The following is a 25,645-nucleotide window of genomic DNA, read 5'->3' as shown; positions in this document are numbered from 1 at the left end:
AAATGCTAGAAAGGGCTCTCCCATCATTCTCTATTTATACAGGGGATCTGACGTCAATCAAATGGATCTTCACTATAACCCTGCCCCAGTGGTCTCTGACAAGGCATTTTTATTATAGATGAGATCAGTCAAGTGTGGCTGCACAAGTCTATGATCCCTGCCATTAGGGGAGTCCAAAGATGTTGAATCTCTTGAATTCAGGAGCTCTGAGCTACATGCAGTAGGGCTAAAAACCAATGTGGTACCTGCACTAAGTATGGCAACAATGCAGTAAGCAAGCCCCTGGGAACAGAGGATCATCAGGCAGACTAAGGACCCATCAAAAAAAGAAACAGGTTAAAGTTTCTGTACTGATCATCACTGAGACTGACTGCTACACTTAGAATGAGAGGGAAAAATAGAAGAAAGGAGGGAGAGGAAGGAAGGAAGGGAGGAAGGAAGGGAGGGAGGGAGGAGGGAGGGAGGGAGGAAGGGAGGGAGGGAGGAAGGGAGGGAGGGAGGGAGGGAGGGAGGGAGGGAGGGAGGGAGGGAGGGAGGGAGGGAGGAAGGAAGGAAGGAAGGAAGGAAGGAAGGAAGGAAGGAAGGAAGGAAGGAAGGAAGGAAGGAAGGAAGGAAGGAAGGAAGGAAGGAAGGAAGGAAGGAAGGAAGGAAGGAAGGAAGGAAGGAAGGAAGGAAGGAAGGAAGGAAGGAAGGGAGGGAGGGAGGGAGGAAGGGAGGGAGGGAGGGAGGGAGGGAGGGAGGAAGGGAGGAAGGGAGGAAGGGAGGAAGGGAGGAAGGAAGGAAGGAAGGAAGGAAGGAAGGGAGGGAGGAAGGAAGGAAGGGAAGAAGGGAGGAAGGGAGGAAGGAAGGAAGGAAAAGAGGGAGGGAGGGAAGGAGGGAGGGAGGAAGGGAAGAAGGGAGGGAAGGAGGGAGGGAGGGAGGAAGGGAAGAAGGAGGGACAGAGAAAGGAAGGGAGGGAGGGAGGGACAATGGAGAAAGGAAAGAAGGGGACAGCGAAGTAGAAGGAAAGATTTCATAAGGAGGTTCTTTACAATATTTTGGAAACTAAACTCCTATAGGCAAGAGAGTCCTAAATGAACATACATTAGAATTATACCAGGGTTCCATAGTAGCCGTAACCCAACTTTGTAACCCTAAGACAAAACAAACACTGGACAAAACTGCCTTTTCCATAATGAACACGCTTATTCATATGTTCTAGGACAAGATTAAGATGTGACCTCACCTTTCCACTTCCCCCTGTGGCACAGACTTCTTCTCAGGATGTTGTTCATTTTCCTTCAAAAATACTTCATCCTCTCCACCTTCTACAAGCAATCCTGGAGAAAATGTCCCTGATCTAGTTCCAAGCCTTTCTGAAGCATCTTTCCAAGGTTCATCCCAAACACCCTCCGTCAACCTGACTGAATGAGAGAAAGCCACAGATGGAATGGGATGGCTTGACACTTTGGAAAACTCCTTGCTTTTGGAAAAGGCTGTCCTTTCCACAGATGCTTCCACATCTGCTGAGGAACGTCTCGTTTCTTCCTCCTCTCCCCCTGTCCAAAGAATCTCCACCCCTTGAAATCCTACGTGTTTGATCCTGCCAGAGCGCCTGTCGAGCCTCCCTGCTCTACAGACGACCTGTAGACCGTACCTACCTCGATCAAATCCTGACTGCTTCCTCCCCAGATCAGAGCATTTTCCCCCCCGTAAAGCTAATGGTGCCCTCTACTTATGGGCCACTGGTGCTTTCTCCACAGAGGTCTTTGGGCCGATCATCTGCCCTCTAACAGTCTCTTTTTTCCCATTATTCGTGATTTGGGACAGCACTGGCTGGGTTTCCCCAGTTAATAAGGCAGTCAAATCCTTTTCAATACTCAAATAAAAATTTTCCTCAGTTATTAGTTCAGCTGGAAGAGGTATTTCTGGTGGTTTTTTCTTGGCCAGCGGTAGCTGGTCTGTTGGCTCCTCGTGCTTCCCGGCGGGTGGCTTTCGACCCTTTTTCCATTCGCCGGGATGATGAAACAGAAAATCCCATCTCCTTCTAGTACCTTTGGTGCTTGCAGTCCTCCTGAAGCTGTGCTAGCTCCCGCAGCGCTTGGGGGTGCTGGGGTCAGGGAGCCAACAGGCTGTGGCAAACTCGGTTCCTTAAGGTGCCTATGTGAAGATGCCTCCCCGTCATGACTCAGTCCTCCTGTTGCCGAGCCGTGGAGATCAAACTGGGGGCCAACCAAGAGCTGGCCCCGCTCCCGCCCCTGTGGGCAGCACTGTTGACTCTCCGCATCAAATTCAAGCGAAGCTCTGAGGACTTCTCCCCTTTCTCCCATGGTCCCATATTCTGTAAATTCATTGGTGACATTGGGTGGGAGTAAAGTGCTTCCTCCATGATCACCTACAGAGAGAACAGAAGGGTCTCATGACTTATTTTGAAGAAAAAAAAATCAGAGGTTACAACTTATGCATCAATTCTATCCCCTCCCAACATACACAGTTGATGCACTACACATTCCTGATTTGCTTATTTCAGTATCTTTTCCTTCCCGCTCCATCACTTTGCCAGTGGCACCTGCTATTTACCCCAAAATGAGTTCAAACCCAAGAAGGTTTGTTAGTATAACCACTCAATAATAATGATAACTAATATTTACAAAGTGTTTCACAGCTGATGAGGTACCCTATTCATAATAATCCTGTGAGCTGGATAGTCCAAGCATTTTGACACCCATTTTGTAGATGAGGAAAGTGAGGTTTACTGCTTGGGAGAATGGAGCAATCTGATGGTTCAAGTGCCATTCAAATCTGATTCCTGATGGTGCCCCTTCAGATAAAGAAGTCTGTTCCTTAGGGTGCCCCATTACCCCTAAGGAGATTAAAGGCAATTGTAGTCCCTCTCATCTAAGTCTGTGATCATATATAAAGACCTGTCAAATAATCAGTCCACAGAATAGTCCCAAGATTAACTAAATTGTTCATTATCAAAGACTTGAAGAACCTAGTTCAACTCCGTCAATGACCTTTAGATACTATATCCAGTGAGCCCCAGAGGAAAGTTGGAATCTATTTGAAGTAAACAAATTTTACCTCATGTCAGAACCCTTCAAGAGTATGTCAAGAGACAAAAACAACCTTTCAAAAATTCTGTGAGAGAATAAATAAATCCAAGACATCCAAAAATTGGGGGTCATTAAGGGGTCCATTTCTGTCGATTTCTAGAGTCCAAACTGGATAAGATTCCCAGGTACCTTTGATGTTTTTTTTGTTTTGTTTTTTAGTGAGGCAATTGGGATTAAGTGACTTGCCTAGGGTCACACAGCTAGTAAGTGTTAAGTGTCTGAGGCTGAATTTGAACTCAGGTACTCCTGACTCCAGGGCCGGTGCTCTATCCACTGCGCCATCTAGCTGCCCCCAGGTACCTTTGAAACAGACTGTTAAAGGTGACTCTTAGGATTAAACTTTAAGGGCACTTCAGATGGGAAGGGAGCTAACATTTCCTTTACAAATATTTTCAAATATACAATAGAGTTGCAGAGTTGGGAGTAAATTCAAGCTGACAGCACGGTTAGTTAATTAGCACAGGTCACCCCTCTGTTCCACCAAAAATGGGAAGAATGATTGGATGGTGACTCAGTATGCTTTTCCCTGCCACCTGGGTGGACTCTGGCTGGTTAGAGGTCAGTTAAGACACTGGGCTAAGGGCCAGTTGGCTTTGGGCCTATTCTTCTGCTATAGGCTACACTTCTAACCATAATATCACAAATGTGTTATTGAGTATCAGAAGAATATGGAAAAAAAGAAGTATGGAAGGAAAGAGGAAGGAGGGAAGGGAGGGAGGAGAGAGAGAGGAGAGAGAAAGAAATAAATGAATGAATGAATAAGTAAATAAAGCATATATCCATCAGTTCATCTTCATTTGGAAAAGTAACTTAGAGTGCAATAGCGCCTTAGAAATGATGAATAATTAATTAGCCTCCTCTTCCAAAGGAAAGCAGATTTGGAATGGGTGGATATATCTGAAAAGATTATTGAATGACCAACAGTCTTCTCCATATTTCCCAGCCCTCTCAGGTTTCCTTCTGGTCTGCAGCTTCGGTTATGACAGAACTAGCTGCAGTTTGTAATAAGGCCTTTTCTTCTTCCAATCTGCCTCAAGTCTTTGCCTCCCTGGTGGCCAGAAGTCAGTACAGTGTTGACAGCTTTTGTTCTACATGCTATACTCAAAGAGCATGTGGACATGTAGTGGTCAGGAATTATTGAGATAAGTAATAATAAACGAAGCAAAGAACAAATCTCTCAGAGACATCATCCAGGAAGCAAAAGAAAAAAAACACAAAACCAATTAACGAAATGAGTTTGTGTCCTCCTGGAGAAGAGGCTGCTGGGTAAAAACAAAGTCTTAATCTAACTCAGCTTCTGAGGCAGTGAGGTAGCACAATGGAAAGAGTGTTAGACATGGAGCTTCAGGAAGACCTGAGCTCAAATCCAGCCTTAGATATTTACTAGCTGTGTGGACCCTGGGCAGTAGGTCACTTAGCATCTATCTGCCTCAGTTTCCTCATTTATAAAAAGGGGAATAATAATAGCATCCACCTTACCAGGTTCTTGTGAGGATCAAATGAGATAACATATATGACACACTTTGTAAACTTTAAAATGCTATATAAATGTTTATAAATAATTAATGTAATGATTTGCATGTATATTCACATAAATATGAATGTTATATGAAAATCTTAGTTATTACTTAGTTATTACAATTATAATTATTATTCTTTATAAATTCCTAAGATTTTTTCAAAATCTTAACAACAGAAACTGTAGAAATATTGCTATAGGACACTTGTGAGAAAATAAACACATAGCCTGATGATAAACAAAGTTAATATTAACATTTTGTCACAGTTATATGTGCTAGATTCCATTTCATTCAAGAAGTTTCAGTAGATTTGCTAATTGTTATAACTAAATTGGGTACAGCAGATAGAGCACCAGACTTGGAATCCAGAAGACTCGGCTTTATGAGTTCAAATTTAGCCTCAGGCACTTACTGTGTGCCTCAGCTTCTTCATCTGTAAAACTGCCAACAACTCTAGTATCTTTGCCAAGAAAATCCCAAATGGGGTCATGAAGAGTCAGACACAACTGAACAACAAACAGAAAAACAGCCTCTGTCCAATTAACCACTGAGTATTTTTTATCATTTTAACCAATATTGATAACATTTCAATGTTTTAAAAATCACTTTCCTAATCATAAAGAAGATTGGAAATTTAGATGACCTCTATTTTTCCAAAAACAACCTGAACTCCTGTAGGAAAAACTGTGCTGTCAGAACAAATATTTGCTGCATGAATACATGGTCTCATTTTCAGATACTTTGCCTAGGAATACATGTAACAACACCCAAATCTTGGCCAAAGTAAGGATTCAACAATTGGCTAGGCATCAGCAATGGGAGTAAATGGGAAATTGGAAAAGGCCTGCTTCCGATCACTGTTCTGAAGAATGGTCTATCTAGCACAGTGGTTCTCAGAGTGGGATCTGGCCCCCCCAGGATCCACAAGACTCTTTGAAGGGGTCCACAAGGCCAAAACTACTTTCATAATAATATTAATATGTTTTAATTTACAGTATGATAAATATGGGTAGCTATAATCCACCTAAGGGCACCTAGATAGAGTCTTGGACCTGGAGTCAGGAAGACATCTTCCCGAGTGCAAATCTGGCCTCATACACTTACTAGCTGTGTGACCCTGGGCAAGTCACTTGATCCTGTTTGCCTGTTTCCTCATCTATAAAATGAACTGGAGAAGGAAATGGCAAACCCTTCCAGTATCTTCACCAAGAAAACCCCAATGGGGTCTCAAGGAGTAAGACACAACTGGAAAACAATTGAAAAACAAAAAAATCCATGCAAACAAAAGCTCTTGGGAAAGTCTTCAGTATTGTTTTTTAATGTGAGTGACAGCTAGGTGGTGCAATGGATATAGCAACTGCCCTGAAGTCAGGAGGACCTGAATTCAAATCCAGCCTCAAACACTTGCTAGCTTTGTGACCCTGGGGCAAATCACTTAACCTCAATTGCCTTAAAAAAAATAATAATTAAAAATTGAAAGAATGTGAAGGAATCCTGAGACCAAAAAGTTTGAGAAACACTAGTCCTAGCAGAATCCCTTCTCCTTTCACTAATTAATAATGATAATGATGATAATAATATAAGAAGAATAATTATACAGTTTTAGTGATGCTAATTGAATTTAAAGAACATGCACCAAAGGGAGAAGACTACAAGGAACTCAGGATACAATCACTCAATAATCATATATTGAATACCTCTAATGCATTTAAGACACTATGTAAGATACAAACAAGAATAAAATATGTACAACTTATAATTATAAATTGGTATGTATAGCATATCAATGCTGACTATTCAATAAAGTAGCAATAGTAACTCCTATTTATAGAGAGCTCTAAAAGTTAAAAAATATAGGGGCAGCTAGGTGGCTCAGTGGATAAGCCACCAGCCCTCGATTCAGGGGACCTGAGTTCAAATCTGGCCACAAATAGTTGATACTTACTAGCTGTGTGACCTGGGCAAGTCACTTAACCCTCATTGCCCACCAAAAAAAAAAAAAAGTTACAAATAGCTTCTTTCACAACTCTAGAAAGTGGGAAGAGTAAGTATTGTTTATAATCCCTATTTTATGGTTATGAGAAATATAAAGCCCGAGGAGGTTATATGACTTATTCAGAGTCACAGAGCTAGTTAATGCCAGATCATCTCCTCCCCTCATCCATCTTCCAGGGATTCAAATCCACATTCTTCCTGACTCTAAGTCCCATGTACTTTATATTCCCTCTTGCTGCCTATTTTAGATATGCATGATTTCTAACTAGAGAGGCCAGCAATATAGCTTCTGGCTTCTCCATACACAAAAATTTGTATAGGGAGGGCACTCACAAAACAGCCTATCTCCTAGCATTAGTTAAGAGGATTGAAGAAAAAAAAAAAATGGAGGTAGGGAAAGGGGGAAAAAATTGCTTTCCAGAGATTCTATCATATCTATTACTCCAAATTCCCAGAACTAGGAGGAACAGTTGTGTAGATTTTAACCTGGGTACATATATAAGGAATAATTTTCAGAATCTAGAAAACGTTCCCTACCCCCCATTTTTTCCCGTCCTGATCTTCTACGCTTATACTACCTTCAAAAGAAGTGATGAATAGTGTGTGGGTTTGCTCCAGTCAGGAGGGAAGAGGAGGCAGCTTTTCATACACTAGCTTTGAAAAGAAAGACAGTTAACAACAATGGAAATACTCTTCCTGGTGGGGCAGACTGAAAATTTCCATTTGATATCAGGTCACATTTTTAACCAAATTTTATCTCCTTCTAGTTCTCAGGCAACTTTATTATCCAAAGCTGTTCCAAAGGTATAATTATTTTTCTTCCAAAAATTCAATTCAAAAGGCTGGGCGTGGGAGAGACCAACAATTCCAAAAGGTGTTTTTTTTTTTTTTTATTTCTCACCTTCTGGGCCACAAAATACAACAAAATGTGGTGATTATACCATAGGCAAAAATGCATACCTCTGATTTTCTCATAATATTGGTTATCTCTAGACTAAGCACCCCAAAGGTGCTTACATGAATTAATTTTCCTTGCCCAGGAAGTTAATGGTCTGTCCTGTACAATTTGAATAATGGCACTAGACAGACAGGGGGATGGGTGTTTGCTGAGGATGACACTAAGGATCCTTCCCTTGTGAGCACTTGAGTCTGACTCAGCTTCAGCTCTTTTGCTTATTGCTACTCCCACTTTCCCAAGGTCCCAAGGAACAGTGTGTAGCCAGATCTTGGCCACCACATTCTCAGACTCTGAAGGCTACTGCTCTCAGTCATTTATGTAGCATAAAGTCTTCTTCCGTTTCCCAACTCAAAGAAGTGTGATGATAGAATGTCTATAGCCACCAATACAATACCAGTATCTCCCAAGGCTTGAAGAGTCAGTAGTGGTGGAAATAAAGCAACCCAACACTCAAAGAGGAAGCAAAATTCAGGCATCTGGGTAGATGTCTACTGCTGATCTCTGGATCAAGTCCAAAATATGTCACTGATTTTTTTTTTTTGCCTTTTTTTTTTTTTTTTTTTTGCAGGGCAATTGGGGTAAGTGTCTTGCCCCGGTTCACGCAGCTAGTAAATGTTAAGTGTCTGAGGTCAGATTTGGAACTCAGGTACTCTTGAATCTAGGGCAGTGTTCTATCCACCCACTAATTGATTTTTTAAAAAAATGATTCTCAGGCAGCTGGGTGGCGCAGTGGATAGAGCACCGGCCCTGGATTCAGGAGGACATGAGTTCAAAATCCGGCCTCGGGCATTTGACAGTTACCTTAGCTGTGTGGACCCTGGCAAGTCACTAACCCAACTGCCTCACCAAAACAAACAAAAACATAAAAAATTATTCATCTCCCTCATATTAGTATTTATGAGATGTGAAGAAGCGAATCACACAGGACAAGAAGGTGTGGAAAGAGTGGGATCTACATATTTGGCAGGAATTATCCCATTGATGAGCTCACAAATCGACTGGCAAAACAAAAATCATGGGCTAGATAATCTTCACAGTAGTCCCGTCAGCTCTAAATTCTGTGATCCTGCATTTTCCCAAATTTTTGTCTTTTTCTAGAATACAGTAGGTTCCTATTATTATTCTTTCTTGAACAAATAACAATTTTTTCACTGAGTGTTTGTTTATTTAAAAAGGTAAATAAATTTGGCATATATGAAGCATTACTGAATCTATCCCAACTCTCACCCCAAAAGCAATTCATAGAACCATAGAATGTCATAGTTGGAAAGAACTTTAGACACAAACCAGGACAACACCTTCATTCTTTAGGGCAGGGCTTCTAAACTTTTTTCCACTAGAGACACCTTTCACCCGAGAAATTTTTTAAGCAACCCAGGGTAAAAAAGGTATATAAAATAGGTATATATAATCTTTTACTGTTGCCAAATTTTCGTGAATCCCACATTTAGTTTGCAAGAAGCTTTGCTTTAGAGGAGGAAACAGAGGTCCATGCAAGTTGACTAACTTCCTGGCTCTGACTTTGTATTTTTCTATGAACCAAGAGCAGTTTACATTTTCCTCTAATCTTTCCCTCTGCTACCCAGGCTACAAATTCTCTTAGCAACTTTGCTCTGTTCCTCTTCCTGACCTATCACCCAACCTCAGTTATGGCAATGGAAGAAACATCCTAATAAACACTCTAGTGACAGATGATAAGAAGCTATCTGCCACTGAGCATCCTAGGGAAGCCCTAAGGTTTCTTTAACTATTTCTCTGCTTCCCAATGACTTTAAAGTGAGAAAAAGAGTGAAGTCAAAGATGACGCCAAGATTTCACCTCTTAATACTTGAGGGGGGAGGGGGAAGAGATGGCCCCCACCTACAGAAAAGGGAACATCTGGAGGCAAAGGGGAAGGGGAAGAGAGCTCTAGCAGAAATGGTAAGTTCAGTTTTTAGGCTTCTGGAATCTGTGGCACTAGAAAAGCTATACAGCCATACAGATGGAGAACTCTAGCATACAATTAGAAAACGTGGAACTATTGCTCAAGAGAGGGACCATGGCTAGAGATGGAATGCTTGGACTCATCCACAAAGATGTAACTGGTAAAGTCATGACAATGGATGAGCTCCCCAAAAGGGAAACATGTAGAAAGATATGAAAAGGTGAAGGGTAGAGCCTTGGGGCATGTATGCCCCTGAAAAGGGCAAGAGGAAGAGAAAAAGGAGGACAGAGAAGGAACTATTAAAAGATAAGAGTAATACAGAAACCAAAGGATAATGACTAAACAGGATTTTTAAAAATTCAATATCCTTTTAAAGAAAAATACAAAAACCTGTTCAGACAAGACAACAGGGGACAGCTAGATGGTGCAGTGGATAAGCACTGGCCTTGGATTCAGGAGGACCTGGAGTTCAAATCCAGCCTCAGACACTTGACACTTAACTAGCTGTGTGACCCTGGGCAAGTCACTTAATCCTCATTGCCCTGGAAAAAAAACAAAAAAAAGACAAGACAACAAAATAACAAATGTCACCATGGAACTACTTCAGTGAAGAACATCAAGGTAAGAAGATATGGGATCCTGTGAGAAGAGGTCAGCCCTTCTAAGACTAGGAAAATCCTTAGCTCTCAGGCCTGAATATAAAATATGGTACAGTTTATTGATTGTGTTCTCAGATCCTAGAACAGGGTCCATCACCCAGAACTATTTTATATGTTTATTTTAATATAACAACAATAATACAGCTAGCATTTCTATAACACTTTATACGGTTTTGCAAAGTTCTTACATCCGTTAATACATTTGATCCTCACAATAAACCTGAGAGGTAGGTCTATATTATTATTCCCATTTTACAGATGAGGAAACTGAGGCTGGGATCATATGGCTGGCCATATCACCTAGCGGCAAGTGTCTTAGGCAAGATTCAAATTCAGGTCTTCCTGACTCCAAGTCCTATACTCTATCCACTGTGCCACCTAGTGGAGAAAATAACTTCAGAGTTCATCGCCAGAATGTGCAAGTATACACATTTCAATTAGCAGCTCAACCAATCAATCACTAGTATTTATTAAGTACCAGTAGTCAAGCTTCCCCAATAGGCCAAGGTCCTGTTTGCACATAGAATGAATGGCTCTTGTTCACAATCACAGACTAGACCATCCAAGATGAGAATATGCAATATACCTTTTCCAAACTCTGAAAAGCAAGTTCCCTTAATATTACTTTATTCCCTTTCTCCGCCCCTGAGGAATACTGAGAGTACCTAGGAGTATTTCATCCGACAACTTCAGGTAATCACATCCCCCTGGCAAACAAGAGTAAAAACAGACCTTCTGAGCTAGATACACCTACTTCCCAGCAGCATTCAACCTTCTAATCCCAGCAAAGGGATCTCTCACAACCATTCTGGCCTGAGTGTGTCCTCCAATGCAATACTTACCCGGGCTCCTCTCCAAGAGGACTCAGAGAATTGCCTCCACTGGTTTGTGACAACTGTCCCCTTTATTCTACAACTCGTCACTGATCTCTCTCACAATGAACGGCTTACAGTTGTATAATAAGTCCACAATGAGCTACCACAATTATAAATGTGAGCTTACTATTATTAAAGGTTGAACATTAAAACTGGGCATTAAAGAAACAGAATCACAGGGGCAAAGCCTTAAAAAAAATCAGGGTAAGGCTAAAGAAAGAAAGCTGGATGGTAAAGTTTTCAGTAGCTATTGTTTTTCAAGTTAGGGAAATTCCCTACCATTACTCATTGTGATAAAGTTTGATTTGTAAGAGCTAATAAGAAATAAACACATACATTCACCTTGATGAGACCTATTGGGAAGAATGCTAAAAGGAGGTAATTTATTCTATACTACCTCAATTCGCTGGGGCACATTTCAATCACAGCTCTCTTATCCACCTGAAAAAATTTCTCCAAATTTCACCTGAAATAATCCAGAAATGCAAGTGTTTTCTAATTGAGATCTTCATGAGATCGGGGGGGGGGGGGGGGGGGGGGGAGGGGGGGGATCACACAAATGCATCTCCTAGGGCAGGAAGCAACTGAGAGATGCTCCTTTGGTGTTGGAGATTTCAAAAATTAAATTCTTCAATTTCTGAACAGCAGTGAAACATAGAATTGGTAGATCCGTTCCCCTCCTAATGACAGAGATATTACCTCAGTGCTAATGAAAATTCAGTATCCATACCCAAGACAGAGGAACCACTCCCTGGGCTAAACTTTCATATCCAGTAGGAAATGAGATAAAAGAAGTTCATTTTAAAAGCAAATATAAAGAGCAAGACAGGCAGATTGTAATAGTCAGATGCATTTCAACCAAGATGAGTAACGGAATTGTCATCATAAATAAGAATGATAAATGTTACAGTATCCAAAGGTCCAAAACTTCCCCTTCAGTTCCATGATTGCTGCCGTTGCTTCGCCTGAATCGTGATTTCATTGGGCGATAGAGAACTTCATTGTTCAAACTCTCTCTAAAAAGATCTGCAACTGACTCATAATCTTTTAGACTTACAGAGATACTGGAGGTAATGAGAGGTTAATATCTTCAAGTGATCACAAAATTAATTATGTCCAGGTCTCAAAACCTGACATAAACTACCTGACTCCAGGCAACTATCCACTACCTCATGCTGTTCCTTAAAAAACTGGATGATACAGGGGCTCAGATTCTCTTGTTAGATGGAGAATTCCTACAAGGTGATTTCGCAAGGATAATCTGGTTCAATCTTTATTAAGCAGGAGAGTATTATATCCAGTATGATAAAGATAACAGAATAGCCAGGGTGAGTAATGAGAACATTAATAGATGAGTAATTTCAGCACCTCAGAGGCACCTTTTTTTATTCTGGAACATCCTCCTCACCCTAATAAAACCATTTCACTTTAGAAAGGGCGATAGAAGGGAAAGGTGTATGGGTATCCAGAAATGCCTCTAAACTACATTTTCTTTCTTTTTTTTTTTGTAAAGTGAGGCAATTGGGGTTAAGTGACTTGCCCAGGGTCACACAGCTAGTAAGTGTTATGTGTCTGAGGCCGGATTTGAACCTCAGGTACTCCTGACTCCAGGGCCAGCTGATCTATCCACTGCACCACCTAGCTGCCCCTAAACTACATTTTCAATGAAAAGATCTACATCCAGCAAAACGTAGAATACGTCAGGCAGCTCTCAGCTACAAGCTTTACTCTTGCCAACCTGAATGCAAGCATTAATTAGAAAAGCCTCCAAGGAAATGATTACTAATTTTGGCCACACATACAGAATCACAAAATCAAAAACATCTGAGAGTTGAAGGGACCTCAACAGTCCCACTAGTCATCCCCAAATACTAAAGAATCCCCATCATAATATGTGCAACAAATGGTCGGCCAGTCTCTTCTTGGAGAACCCAAGGAAGGGGAAGCCGCCATTTCTCAAGCGAGGCCATGCCACCTGGGGATAGCTCCAGCTGTTAGGAAGTTTCTTTCATATATTGAATCCAACTGGCTCTCATCTGAAATTTGTATCTCCTGCTGCTGGTTCTGTCTCTAGGCCAATCCCTTTTCCACATTAACAGTCTTACAGGGGCGGCTAGGTGACCGCAGTGGATAAAGCACCGGCCCTGGATCAGGATACCTGAGTTCAAATCCGGCCTCAGACACTTGACACTTACTAGCTGTGTGACCCTGGGCAAGTCACTTAACCCCCACCTGCCCGCAAAAAAAAAAAAAAGAGCTGTTATAAATATTTTTTAAAAAAACAGTCTTACAATACTTTTTTTCCCTTCCACAACACTCACATGTCCCAGTCCTTAACCATCTTATTTGACACTGCTTAGGGCAGCTAGTGGCACAGTGGATGGAGCATTGGCTAGAGTCACAAAGACCTGACTCAGGTACTCATTTGCTGTGGACGCCTTGGACAAGTCACTTCACCCTGCTTGCCTCAGTTTCCTCATCTGTAAAATGAGCTTGGAGAAGGAAATGGCAAATAACAAATTTTCCTCCTCTGCACACTCTTCCAATTTAATGATGTCTTTTCTTAAATGAGGGTGCCCAGTTGGAACACAATACTCAAGGTGGGTCTGATGAAGATAGAGTACAATGGGCCGATCACTTCTCTGCGCTTGAAGTTATGCCTTTTCTTAATGCAGACCAAGACTTCCTCAGCCCAGTGTTCCAGCACATCAAGCTCTTGTTGGTCCTTAGCCTGTAACAGCCACTGTGTCAGTATCCCTCGCCAATTCACATCATCTGAAAAGTTGAATATGTACCATCTATACTTTATCTAAGTCATTGATTAAAATATTAAATAGCCACAGGACCAAGGTGACCTATCACCATACTGACCTTAAGCTATTAACAATTACTCTTGAACATTGTACACAGAGACAGTAATATTGTTTGATGAAGAACTGTGAATGGCTTAACCTTCTCAACAATACAGTGATCCAAGACAATCCGTAGGATTATTTATGACTATTCACCTCAAAGAAAAACTGATATTGATGGAACACAGACTGAAACATGCTATTTTCACTCTCGTTTTTCTCTTTTTATTAAGTTTCTTGTACAAAATGAACTAATATGGTAAGTTTTACATAATCGTACATGTATAACCATATCTGATTGCTTGCTGCCTGGAGGGGGGGCAGGGGAGGAAGGGAAGGAGGGACAAAAATTAGAACTCAAAACTATAAATAAAAATGTTTCTTACTTTAAAAAATAAACAAAAAAAAAGAAGAAATTAAAGGTGGGGTCAAAAGAACAATTACTCTTGGAGTCTGGCCATGTGAACAATTATAAAAACCATATGACTGTACTATTATATAATCCTATCTCTGAGCTACCTTCTCCACAAGAATATGAGAAACTTCATCAAAAACTTTGCTAAATTATAAGTAAACTATTTCCACGATTATTCTTTTCATCTACTAAGTTTCAGCAAATCCTTTCAAAAAAAGGGAATGAGGTTAGTCTGGCATGACTATGTTGAAACCATGCTGACTCTTTGTAATTCGTTTTTTTTTCTTGATGCTCTCTCACCACCTCTTTAATAACCCTTGCTAGATTTTCCCAGGAATCAAAGTAGATCTCATGGTCCTATAGTTTTGCAAATTCCTGTCCCCCCCCCCTCATTTTTTTAAGTCAGCACACCATTTGCCCTTTTGTATTCTTACTTTTGTTTTCCATGATCTTCCAAATATCACTGACAGTGACTCAGCAATCACATTGGCCAGTGACCACATAATAGTCCATTTGGGATTGGTGGCTTGAATTCAGCAAAAACAGATAGGTGCTCTCTTGCTGCCACCTAACTTTTCTTAGCTATGAAGTTCCTGTTAGTCATACCGTGGGCCATCTGAAATACTAAATCATTCAGGGCCATTTCTCATTCTCGTTCCATGACCTAGGGAGATGATCCAAGCATACAATTCCCATCAATTCAGAGGATGCACAGATTTCAAAGCATTTCCCCAGCACATGGAAAGCAAGATTAAGTGAGATAAGACACAGGTCACTGGTTTGCAATTAATACCTTTAGAACATTACAGGGCACACACAACTTTCAGAGAAGACTGATAAATAGAAAATGTTGAGAGCTTGTCCTTCTGGGGAGAAACTACATTGTTTTCTTTTCAAACATCTTTTTTTCCCCCCCGTTTGTCCCCTGTACCTCTCCACTATATTTATTTTTCCCTTTTCACATCCATAAACTTGTTCTTCTCTATTTCTTGTGTCCTTTTCCCATCTTTCCAAATCACAGATCATAGATAGAGAGCTGAAACCAGATTATAGAGATCATCTACACTAACCCTCTCATTTTACAGATCTGGAAACTGAGAACCCAGAAAAGTTACATGACTTGCTCAAGGTCACAAAGGTAGTAAATCCTTCCTTCCTTCCTTGATATCATATTCCTTTCCTTTTACCCACAAATTCTTCAGCTATTTTATTCACTCACTTCTTTCGATCCACTATATGTCTCCTTTTCTACCAACTTTATGGGATGAGAAAGCCCTCCCCCCGCCTTTTTAAGGAAAAGACTTTAATAAATATCATAATACTTTATAAGTCTTATTCAAGGAATGAAGGCAGGGTTAATCCTATCAGAGTTAAATTGGGCATGGAACTACTAAGATTAACAGGCTTAACAAGATCATAGACTTAGAGCTAGAAGGAACCTCAGAGGCATCTAATCCAACCTGTCATTTTAAAGATGGAGAAACAAGAGGTCTGGAAAGTTTAAGTAACTTGCCCAGGGTCATATAAAAACTAAGTGGCGGATCTGGGACTCAAAATCCAGCATTCTCTTCAATTCACTCTGCTACCTCTCACGTCTTAAGTTTTGTAAAGTTATTTCCATTCATTTTAAAGGAATATCGGCATTGACATTTCAAAATGCTTGTCGATTCTTCAAAACAACAAGGAGCTGCTTCGGGGGCTAAGGCTTCTTGCTTGTAGTGCTAATCAACCACATCTGCAGGCTTCCCTACACTGCTGTCAAGCCAGATGTTGGCTATCATGATCAAGTGAGGTTTTTTTCCTAAGTCTCAGCTGATCGACAGCCAGATCAAAAAGATTTCCTCTCACTTACAGACACATTCTATCTGTTAAGACTGAGAGAAATCCTGAATTCTTTTACCAAAGATTTAAGTCCAGTTTTCAGGGAGATGAATTTCATAAGTAGCTATATAACTATCAATCAATAAGTAGCTATTTTGTTTGTTGTTGTTCAGTCATGTCTGACTCTTCATGACCCCATTTGAAGTTGCAAAGATACTGGAGTGGTTTACCACTTCCTTCTCCAGCTCATTTTACAGATGAGGAAACTGAAGCAAACAGGGTGAAGTGACTTGCCCAGGATCACACAGCTAGTAAGTGTCGGAGGTCAGATTTGAACTCGGGAAGATGAACCTTCCTGATTCCAGGTCTAGCACTCTATCCACTGTGGCACTTAGCTGCCCTCAATAAGCAGTTATATACCTATCACAATCAATACCTGCTACCACCCACCAAAAAACAATATATATATATATATATATATATATATATATATATATATATAAAATCTCAAGATGAGTAAAGCAAAGAATCAAAACACCTGTGAACAGATCTTAATGTAAACTTCCTATTCAGAGTCTGCCTCTGCCTCACTGACCACACTTGCAAATAGCCTATTCTTGGTGACACCAGACATAAGTAACCTTTGCCTCTTGAAATCCTGTTAAAGTAGACTAAAGATTACCTGGGGAACTAGAAAGGAAAAGAGTTTAGCTCTTTAAGAGAGACTCCTCCCATATTCCCATCCACCATCACAGAACACAGAATTATATCCTGCTAAAACTACCAGGATAGCTTGCCCCCCCCCCAAAATATAATGCATCATTGTGGGGGGGGGGGGAGAAAAGGGGTGAAAGAATGATATGTTCCAGGATAGAAAGGAAAGGAAATAAGATCTCAGGTAAGATGAATCATTTCTATTTAAGGTTTTGGAAAATCAAATGTCATCTGCTAAAATACGCATTCTGTACCTAGTCAAGACACTGGGCAAAGGCATGCTGAGTGAGGGCAGATGGCACCTTTCTGATGACTAGGGAGTTAAAGAAACCTTTGCTTGGACATCCCTGACATAAATGCAGTATGTTCCTCCACATGTCAATATTCAGCATATTCCAACCTTCTACCAGAAGGGATGGGTGAGAGACAAGACTAGTACGCAAAAGCAAGTCAATAATACAGACGAATTATTTTCACAGCAGCATTTACACAAGAGATATTTTTTTGCCTGCATAGACCTACAAATAGAGGTTACTCACAGAGATTACCGTAGCTCCAGCAGTTACCCATTGATCAAAGAAAATGCCCAGTTCATCAGTTTAACGCTTGAGAAAAGTTAGCTAGAAAAGAGACACACTAATTCAATTATCTGCTGTTCTAGTCAACTGGAAGCAAATTAGTTTCAAATTTCCTGGCAGCCCCTTTTGCCCTGCATTGCCCACGGTGATGTAAATGGAAGCATTTTGAGCATTAGGAAACCGAGCAGAGAGGAGATGCCGTCTCAGTCACTCTCACAAAGGCTAAGCAGTCGGCTCCCTCTCTCTCTTTCTCTCTCTCTCTGTCTGTCTCTCTACCTTGGTAGCTTACCGAAAACAGCCACCGTAGGGCTTTTCTATATTTGAGAAAACTACTTCCAGGGAGATAATTGAGATGCCGGGAGTTAGCTTTAATGTAACCGTTTCACCAGCACATAAGCAGGAGAGCCGAGCATCGGCTCTGAGAGGATTGTACCATCCGCTGTGACATCAGAGGTAGGGATGTCATTTTAGTATTATGCAGCATTTTCTTTGATGCAGGACTGAGACACGTGAAGGGAGACGTACAGCTCTCTTAAGAGGCTTTTCATTCTCTCGTGACTTTAGTAGAAAATGCAAGTGAAATTTTTAATATCATGCAACTCTAAGATGATAAAAAGCCTGCTTTTCAAATCCGTATCTTACCATGAAATGACACCACCATCTAAAGACTTTTTCCTTACTACTAATTATTATATTTCTGATCCTGTAATATGAAGCTGAAACTTAATGTATAATTAATTACATGGCTTGGAAATACTGGGATTAGAAAAATGGCCATTTTTATCCATTTGTCAATACTTGGAATAAACATTTAACATTACTAATAGTACTTTACTTTTTTTTGCAATGTCTTTCCAGATGGACGATAACAATAATACTAATGCCTTACATCTGTGATAATGTTTTAATAGTTGACAAGGCCCTTTCATGTACATTATCATATTTAATCCTCCTAACAATTCTCTAAAGCCAGAGAGATAAGTATTACAGGTCCCCATTTTAAAGACAAGGAGACTAAAAGAAAGTCTCATCCAAAGTCACAAGACTAATAATGGCAGGGCCAAGATCACAACTCTGATCTTCTGAGTCCAAAGTCAATGGTTCTTTCTACCAAACCATACTGCTTATGATTTGGTTTTGTATTCTTTGCTTTTGTTAGGAGACCCATCCTTCTGCCTATCTGTATGCTAGAAACCTTAGAATTCTTTTAGATTCCTCACTCCAACATCACCTATGCCCAGCCATATCTTCTTCCTAAAACACTTTTCACCTGATTTTTTTTTAAAACCAAAACATTCAATGTCTCTCAATTGTCTCCAGGAACAAGTCCAAAAGTCTTCCCTGAAGCAATTATAGGCTTTTCACCATCTGGCCTCAACTCCATTTATATTTATACTCATAACACATTTTACAGAGGGGGATACTGAGCCTCCAGAAGATTAAGTAATTTGTCACAAAAGACAGGCAGTGGTAGAAAACACAGTACGGTCTTTGCCAAAATTAGCAATCCATAGATTCACCAGCCCTCTACTACTGTCCTATCCTTAGACCTCATGGAGATGCTCCTGAGTTCTCAAAGGTAATTCGAAATCAACACAAACATTGGCAGCTCTTAGTCCAACTGGAAAAGCCTTGAAAATTGGCCCACCAATGAATCATGAGGAGAGGTTCATCACCAGACTGGCTTCCAAGGTCACTAATTTCTTTTCTGAACTCTGGTGGTAGAAGTGGGAGTGGACAGAGGAAATAAGCCTTTGTCAGCCTTAGTCTCCTTAACATGCAGAGAGCTTGGGCAGCTAGGTGGCGCAGTGGATAGAGCACCAGCCCTAAAGTCAGGAGTACCTGAATCTGGCCTCAGACACTTAACACTTACTAGCTGTGTGACCCTGGGCAAGTCACTTAACCCCAATTGCCTCACTAAAAAAAAAAAACAAACAAAAAACATGCAGAGAGCTTGGGATCCGCTTCCACGATGGTGGTGGGGAAAAAGAATTGATGCAATCACAAACCTACTGAATTACCTATGTATTACCTGTATAGAAAGACCATGAATACAATCAGGAATGCTATTCAATACTAGGTCCCCTTTTTATTAAAGGGAATATTAAAAAGTATCTCCTCCAAACTGAAGGTATTCTGCACATCCCAACCTGACTTGTAGGTCATCAGGACTGCTATAGCTACCCATGAAGTTATAGAGGTCAGTAGAAGACAGGAGAAATTAATCTGGAGCCACCAGGAGAAAGGGTGTAGGGTATAGATGAATGAGAAAGGGGCAATTCCCACCCTCCCTCACTTCTTCAAACCAGAAATGTCCTTACTTCTAAAGGCTTGAAGCTTCAAAATCAGCATATACAAAACATAGAAAACAAACAAAAAAAGCCCAAGGTCAATGGGGGAGGGGCACTAGCAGTGGGAGGGTGGGATGGAAACTGGGAAGTTTTCATGTAGAAATTGTTGCTTGGACAGAGTTTTGAAGCAAACACGAGATTCTAAAAAGTAAAACTAAAGTGAGAGTGCTTCTGTCGGGGTAAAGACACCATTATAGACCAAAGAAAAAGAAGATGAGGAATTGTGAGTAGTCTGGTTTAGGGAAGAACATAATGGGTGTGAAGAGGAATACAGCTAAATAATGCTGAAAATGTCCACTGGAGCCAGAATGTAGATGGCCTGAGGGCCAAATGAAGGAGTTTATATTTAATCCTATGACTGACAAGGAGTCTGTAAAGTTTTATTCAGAGTGAAGGAACTCTTCAAAGACTCAAAGCAAACTTTCTGATCCATAAGAGCAATAAACCAAGGAATGTAGACACTTAGGCTTGGGTTTGATTCAGCCACTGGTTTTGCATAGCCATAGGATTGCTTACATCCAGTAGCTAATCTTTAACCAGAACCCAGGCATCCATGTATTTTAACAGAATTCATTCTTTTTTCCCTAAAACGCTCCCTTCTTCCTGATTTCTTTATGACTATTCAGGGTACCTCTATATTCCTAGTCACCCACACTCTCAACCTAGGTCTCTCCATCATCTCCTCATGACAAGAGGCATCCTCATTTCCTTACTTTCTCTCATTTCCCATATCCAATCAATTGTCAAGTTCTTTCATTTCTACCTACCTTCCTAATATCTCTCATATACTTCCATTTGTCTCTTCTGACACTGTCTTTGTCTCTCTCTCTCTTTCACACACACACACACACACACACACACACACACACACACACACACCCACACACACCCACCTGCTGTTTAGTCTCCCTGCAGCAAGTCTCTCCTCTCTCCAATCTACCCTCCACTTACTTGTCCAGCTGACCTTCCCACAGGTTTGAACACATCATCCCCCTATTCAGTAAACTACAGTAGGGACCTCTTACCTCCAGGGTCAAATAAAAAAAATCTTATTTGGCTTTTAAAACCCTTTAAAACCTGTCCCTTTCTACCTTTCCAGGCTTCTTAATCTTACTCTCCTCCACAAATTTTGCAACACTAGCTGTGTCCCTGGGCAATGCACTTAACCTCTATCCAGTGACATGGTCTCTTTTGTTATTCCAGACTTACAATACTTCTTCTTCCTATTTAGAGCATTTTTACTGGCTGTCCACCATGCCTGGAATATTCTCCCTCCGCCCCTCTGCCTCCTGGCTTCTCCAGCCCCCTTCAAGTCTCAGCCTAAGTCCTACCTTCTGCAGGAAGCCTTTCTCAGTTCTCCTTAACCATAGTGCCTTCCCTTGGAACTACCTTCACTGTTTACTGTCTATATCTTGTTTGCACATAGTTGTTTGCATGCTGTCTCACCATTAGATTGCAAGCTCCTTGAGGGCAAGCACCGTCCTCCTTTCTTTGTATCCCCAGTGCTCAGCACAGGTCCAGGGCACACAGTAATTGCTTTATAAATGCTAGCTGACTGACTTTATTTAGTTGAATACTCTTTCTGCTCTGATTAAAATTTTATGGATTCTCAGTTATCTACAGAATAAAACAAACTCTGTAACCTCAAATTCAAGGCCTTCTACAATCTGGCATGTCCAAACTGAAATCTCATAGCTCACTTACTCCCCTTTGAACAACTGTCCATTCTCCCAATTTTTCAATTCAGTTCATGGTCTTAACTCAAGGCTTAAGACCTTGAAGTAACCTTTTGGCTATTTTCCCTCTCATCTTCCCACATCCAGTCCATTGAGTTTACCATTACAATGGTTCTTGCTTCTGCCCCCTCCCTCTCAATTCCCACTCCAGTGCAGACCCCAAAAACTTCAACTCATATCTTTATTGCTTATTGTTGATAAACTTGATAATCAAAATATACCATTAAAAAATTCAAAATATCAATTATTTTATCCCTCACAATGATTCTTCCTCCCTGGTCTCTCTGATTCCAGTCTCTCCTCCCACTACTATATTCTTCAAAATAATCCTAATGTATACATCTGCTTAAGTCATTTCCAGACCCAGAAGCTTACAGTGGTTCCCTACTTGTAAAATAAAATATAAACACCTTAGCCTGAATTCAAAGCCCTACTCAACCCTGTCCAAACCTTCATTTCCAGGCTTATTTAACTACATTCCCTTCACTTAGACTATGCTTTAGCCAAATGAGACTAATCACCATTCCTCAATATTATCCTTTGCTTTCCTCCTACTTTTAAATGCTATCTTCTTTTTTAAAATTTTAATAAATATTTTTATTTCAAGTTTTTGGTTCCTAATTTTATCCCTCTTTCCCTTCCTCCACCCTTCCCTGAGGCAGTAAGCAATCAGATATAGGTTATACATGTACAATCATGTAAAACATTACCAAATTACTCATTTTGTATAAGAAGACTTGAATAAAAGAAAAAAATGAAAGAATGTGAAGAATAGTATCCTTCAGGCTGTGTTCCATCAATACCAGTTCTTTCTTTGGAGGTGGATGGTATGCTTCATCATCAGTCCTTTGGGATTGTCTTGGATCCTTGTATTGCTGAGAATAGTGAAGTCATTCACAGTTCTTCATCAAACAGTATTGCTGTCACTGTGCACTATGTTCTCTTGGTTCTGCTCACTTCACTATACATCAGTTCATACAAGTCTTTCCAGGACTTTCTGACATCATCCTGCTTGTCATTTCTTATAGCACAATAATATTCTATCACCATCATATACCACAACTTGTTTAGCCATTCCCCAATTGATGGGCATCTCTTTGATTTCCAATTCTTAGCTACCACAAAAAGAGCTGCTATAAATATTTTTGTGCAAATAGGTCTTTTCCTCTTTTTTGGATGTCTTTGGGATATAAACCTAGCAGTAGTATTGCTGGATCAAAGGGTATGCATAGTTTGATAGTCCTTTGGGCATAGTTCCAAATCATTCTCCAAAATGGTTGAATTAGTTCACAACTCCACCAACAATGGTTTAGCTTCCCAGTTTTCCTACATCCCCTCCAACATCCAATATTGTCCTTTTTTATTATATTAGCCACTCTAACAGGTATGAGGTGGTACCTCAGAGTTGTTTTAATTTGCATTTCATCAACAGTGAATTAGAGGGGCAGCTAGGTGGCACAGTGGAAAGAGTACAGGCCTTGGATTCAGGAGGATCTGAGTTCAAATCTGACCTCAGACATTTGACACTTACTAGCTGTGTGACCCTGGGCAAGTCACTTAACCCTCATTGCCCACAAAACAAAAAACAAAAACAAAAACAAAAACAAAACAACAAAAAAAATAGTGAATTAGAGCATTTTTTCATATGACTATAAATAGCTTTGATTTCTTTGTCTGAAAACTGTTTCTATCTTTTGACCATTTATCAATTGGGGAATGACTTGTATTTTTATAAATTTGATTCAGTTATCTATATATCTGAGAAATGAAGACTTTATCAGAGATACTTGTTGCAAAAATTCTTTCCTAGTTTTCTGCTTTCCTTATAATTTTGGCTGCATTGGTTTTATTTGTGCAAAAGCTTTTTAATTTTATATAATCAAAATTATCTGTTTCACATTTTGTACTGCTCTTTATATCTTCTTGGCCCTAAATGTTTCCCCTGTTTATAAATCTGACAGATAAACTAATCCAAGCTCTCTTAATTTGCTTATGGTATTACCCTTTATGTGTAAATAGTGTACCCATTTTGACCTTATTTAAGTATACGGTGTGAAATGTTGATTTACATCTTGTTTCTGCCATTTGCTATGCAATCTTCTAAATATACTATCTTTTTTGCAGGGTTTCCCTCTCTACCCTCCCCACCAATTCTATGGAAATCCTTTCCTTCTCTTCAAAAGTAGGAGTGATTCTTATTTAGTCCCAGGGTAGATTAAATGGCTTCTGAGACCCCTGATAACTCTGAGATTCTGATTCTATCACCAGCTCAGGGACTTCCTCTTCTATGAAGTCTTCAATGATTACCCCCAGCTAGAAGTAACTGATCTTTTCTTGACATTCTCATACAATCCCTCTCCCACACACTTGGACCACTTTCCTATGCACTTTGTAATACAAATTATGATAGTACCTTTCTATATTTTTCTTATCCTCCCTACTGGATTGTAAGCTACCTTGAGGGCTGGAACCATATTTTATTTTTTCTGTGCCTACTTGGTATATGCTTTGTGCAGAGCAGGCAATTAATAAAAAATTGCTGAACTGAATTTTACCTTTTTATATCACAATAGGGACCCAAGCTTAGTCAATGTTTTCTTTTTTGTTTATTGAATTTACCTCAAATGAAATTTCAAAGTATCCCCCATTGTAGATAAACTTGATAAATAAAACTCACCATTAAAATAATGGAAAATATAAATTATGTTATGCCTCACAATGATAAACTCTGCAAGTGACCACAAGCATCCCCAGGCCTCAAAGGCAATATTAACACATCTACAGATTGCTTAGCAATGCCATCCAGAATCACTTTTTAAAAAGTAATGTGATCCATGTATAACCTTTATCAAGTTGCTTGCCTTCTCAGTAAGGGGGGAGGGGAAGGAAGATAGGAAAGAATTTGGAACTCAAAACTGTAAAAAAACCCCAAAGATTAATAATTACATTTACATGTAATATGAAAAAGTAAAATATTAATATTTTTAAAGTAATATAATAAAGATGGCATTACCCTTTCAGGGTAAGAGACATTCCTGTTAATACCAAACAGTGTCTTCGGAAAAAAAAATTTTAAATCTCTATATTCATGAATCGTCCTTCTGGTTCTCCTCCTACTGTGAGGAATAATCATTTGTTTTTCTAGGAACATAACTGAGGTATATGTCAGTGGGAAATTAGAATTTTACTTACAAACCCCTGCTATATATGCAATTTTATAGGAATACACCTTTTTCATAAATAAAAGGAACACCTGTCCAGGGGACTTTCAATGAATAGTTTATGGAATTTGTATTCTAGAATATTCTGAGTGTTTGAACCAGGTTTGAAGATAAATGTATGTTCAATTTGTTTCCTAGCAACACAAATTCCAAAGCAGTAATGTATTACACAGATTGTAATGTCATTAGCACTTTGTCCATTGGGTACTGAAATGACTGTCGCCTGCAGGTGACAGTATTTAATTTTATTTGTGGCCTCTCAAAATTCTCCAACAATGTAATAAACAGCCATGCTTGTTTATCCACGTTAAGATCCAACTTATGGTGAAGTTGAAGAAAGACATTTTCTCAAAGGCCAAAAGCTGTTCTTAATTTTTAACATCCTTTATTGGTAGAGTGCATGAATTGTCTTGGTCTTTTAATCTTAGGAAGCTTGGAGAAGGTGGTTAAAGGGATACTAAAATGGTTGCTGTGAATGAGTCTATCATTTAAAAAAAATCTGTTCACGAACCACATGAACGAGAAGCCCATTCCTATATTTGTGATAGCCAGTCAGTTTACTAGACAAACTGTTACAATATTGAATAACAATGAATAGCTTCAATAATACTGAATAATAATATCAGTATTTTCTTTTAGGCTTTTACAGATTACAGTACTTGAGGCTTATAAAAGTCTTGTTTTATATATACTAAACTTGATTGCCTTTACTACAAAAATATAAACAAATCTGTAAGACATAAACAAATAGTGAACTGAATTACATAAGATCTTAAGATGTGATGAATCAGAGAACTGTGATATACTGGAATGTTCCTAAAGTCTCATTCACTGTAGGAGGATGCTACAGAATAGCCCTTCTCTTATTCTTGATAGAAATTATATATACTCTATAGTTTTAATGCTTAAATATACTATTTAAAATAATGCA

At 39.8% G+C, this 25,645-nt stretch overlaps 1 protein-coding gene across 1 annotated transcript in view; it reads right to left on the bottom strand.

The window, feature by feature from the left end:
* PSD3 (pleckstrin and Sec7 domain containing 3) overlaps positions 1–25,645 on the bottom strand; it is a 538,748-nt gene that overhangs the window by 417,692 nt on the left and 95,411 nt on the right. The window contains 5 exon segments of the mRNA XM_043989192.1: positions 1,226–1,592; positions 1,595–1,640; positions 1,642–1,917; positions 1,919–2,011; positions 2,013–2,374. Coding sequence (XP_043845127.1) covers positions 1,226–1,592; positions 1,595–1,640; positions 1,642–1,917; positions 1,919–2,011; positions 2,013–2,374 — 1,144 coding nt within the window.

Source organism: Dromiciops gliroides, chromosome 2 (assembly GCF_019393635.1).
Source record: "Dromiciops gliroides isolate mDroGli1 chromosome 2, mDroGli1.pri, whole genome shotgun sequence".
NCBI lineage: Eukaryota > Metazoa > Chordata > Mammalia > Microbiotheria > Microbiotheriidae > Dromiciops > Dromiciops gliroides.
This window is presented reverse-complemented; position numbering and strand designations above follow the sequence as displayed.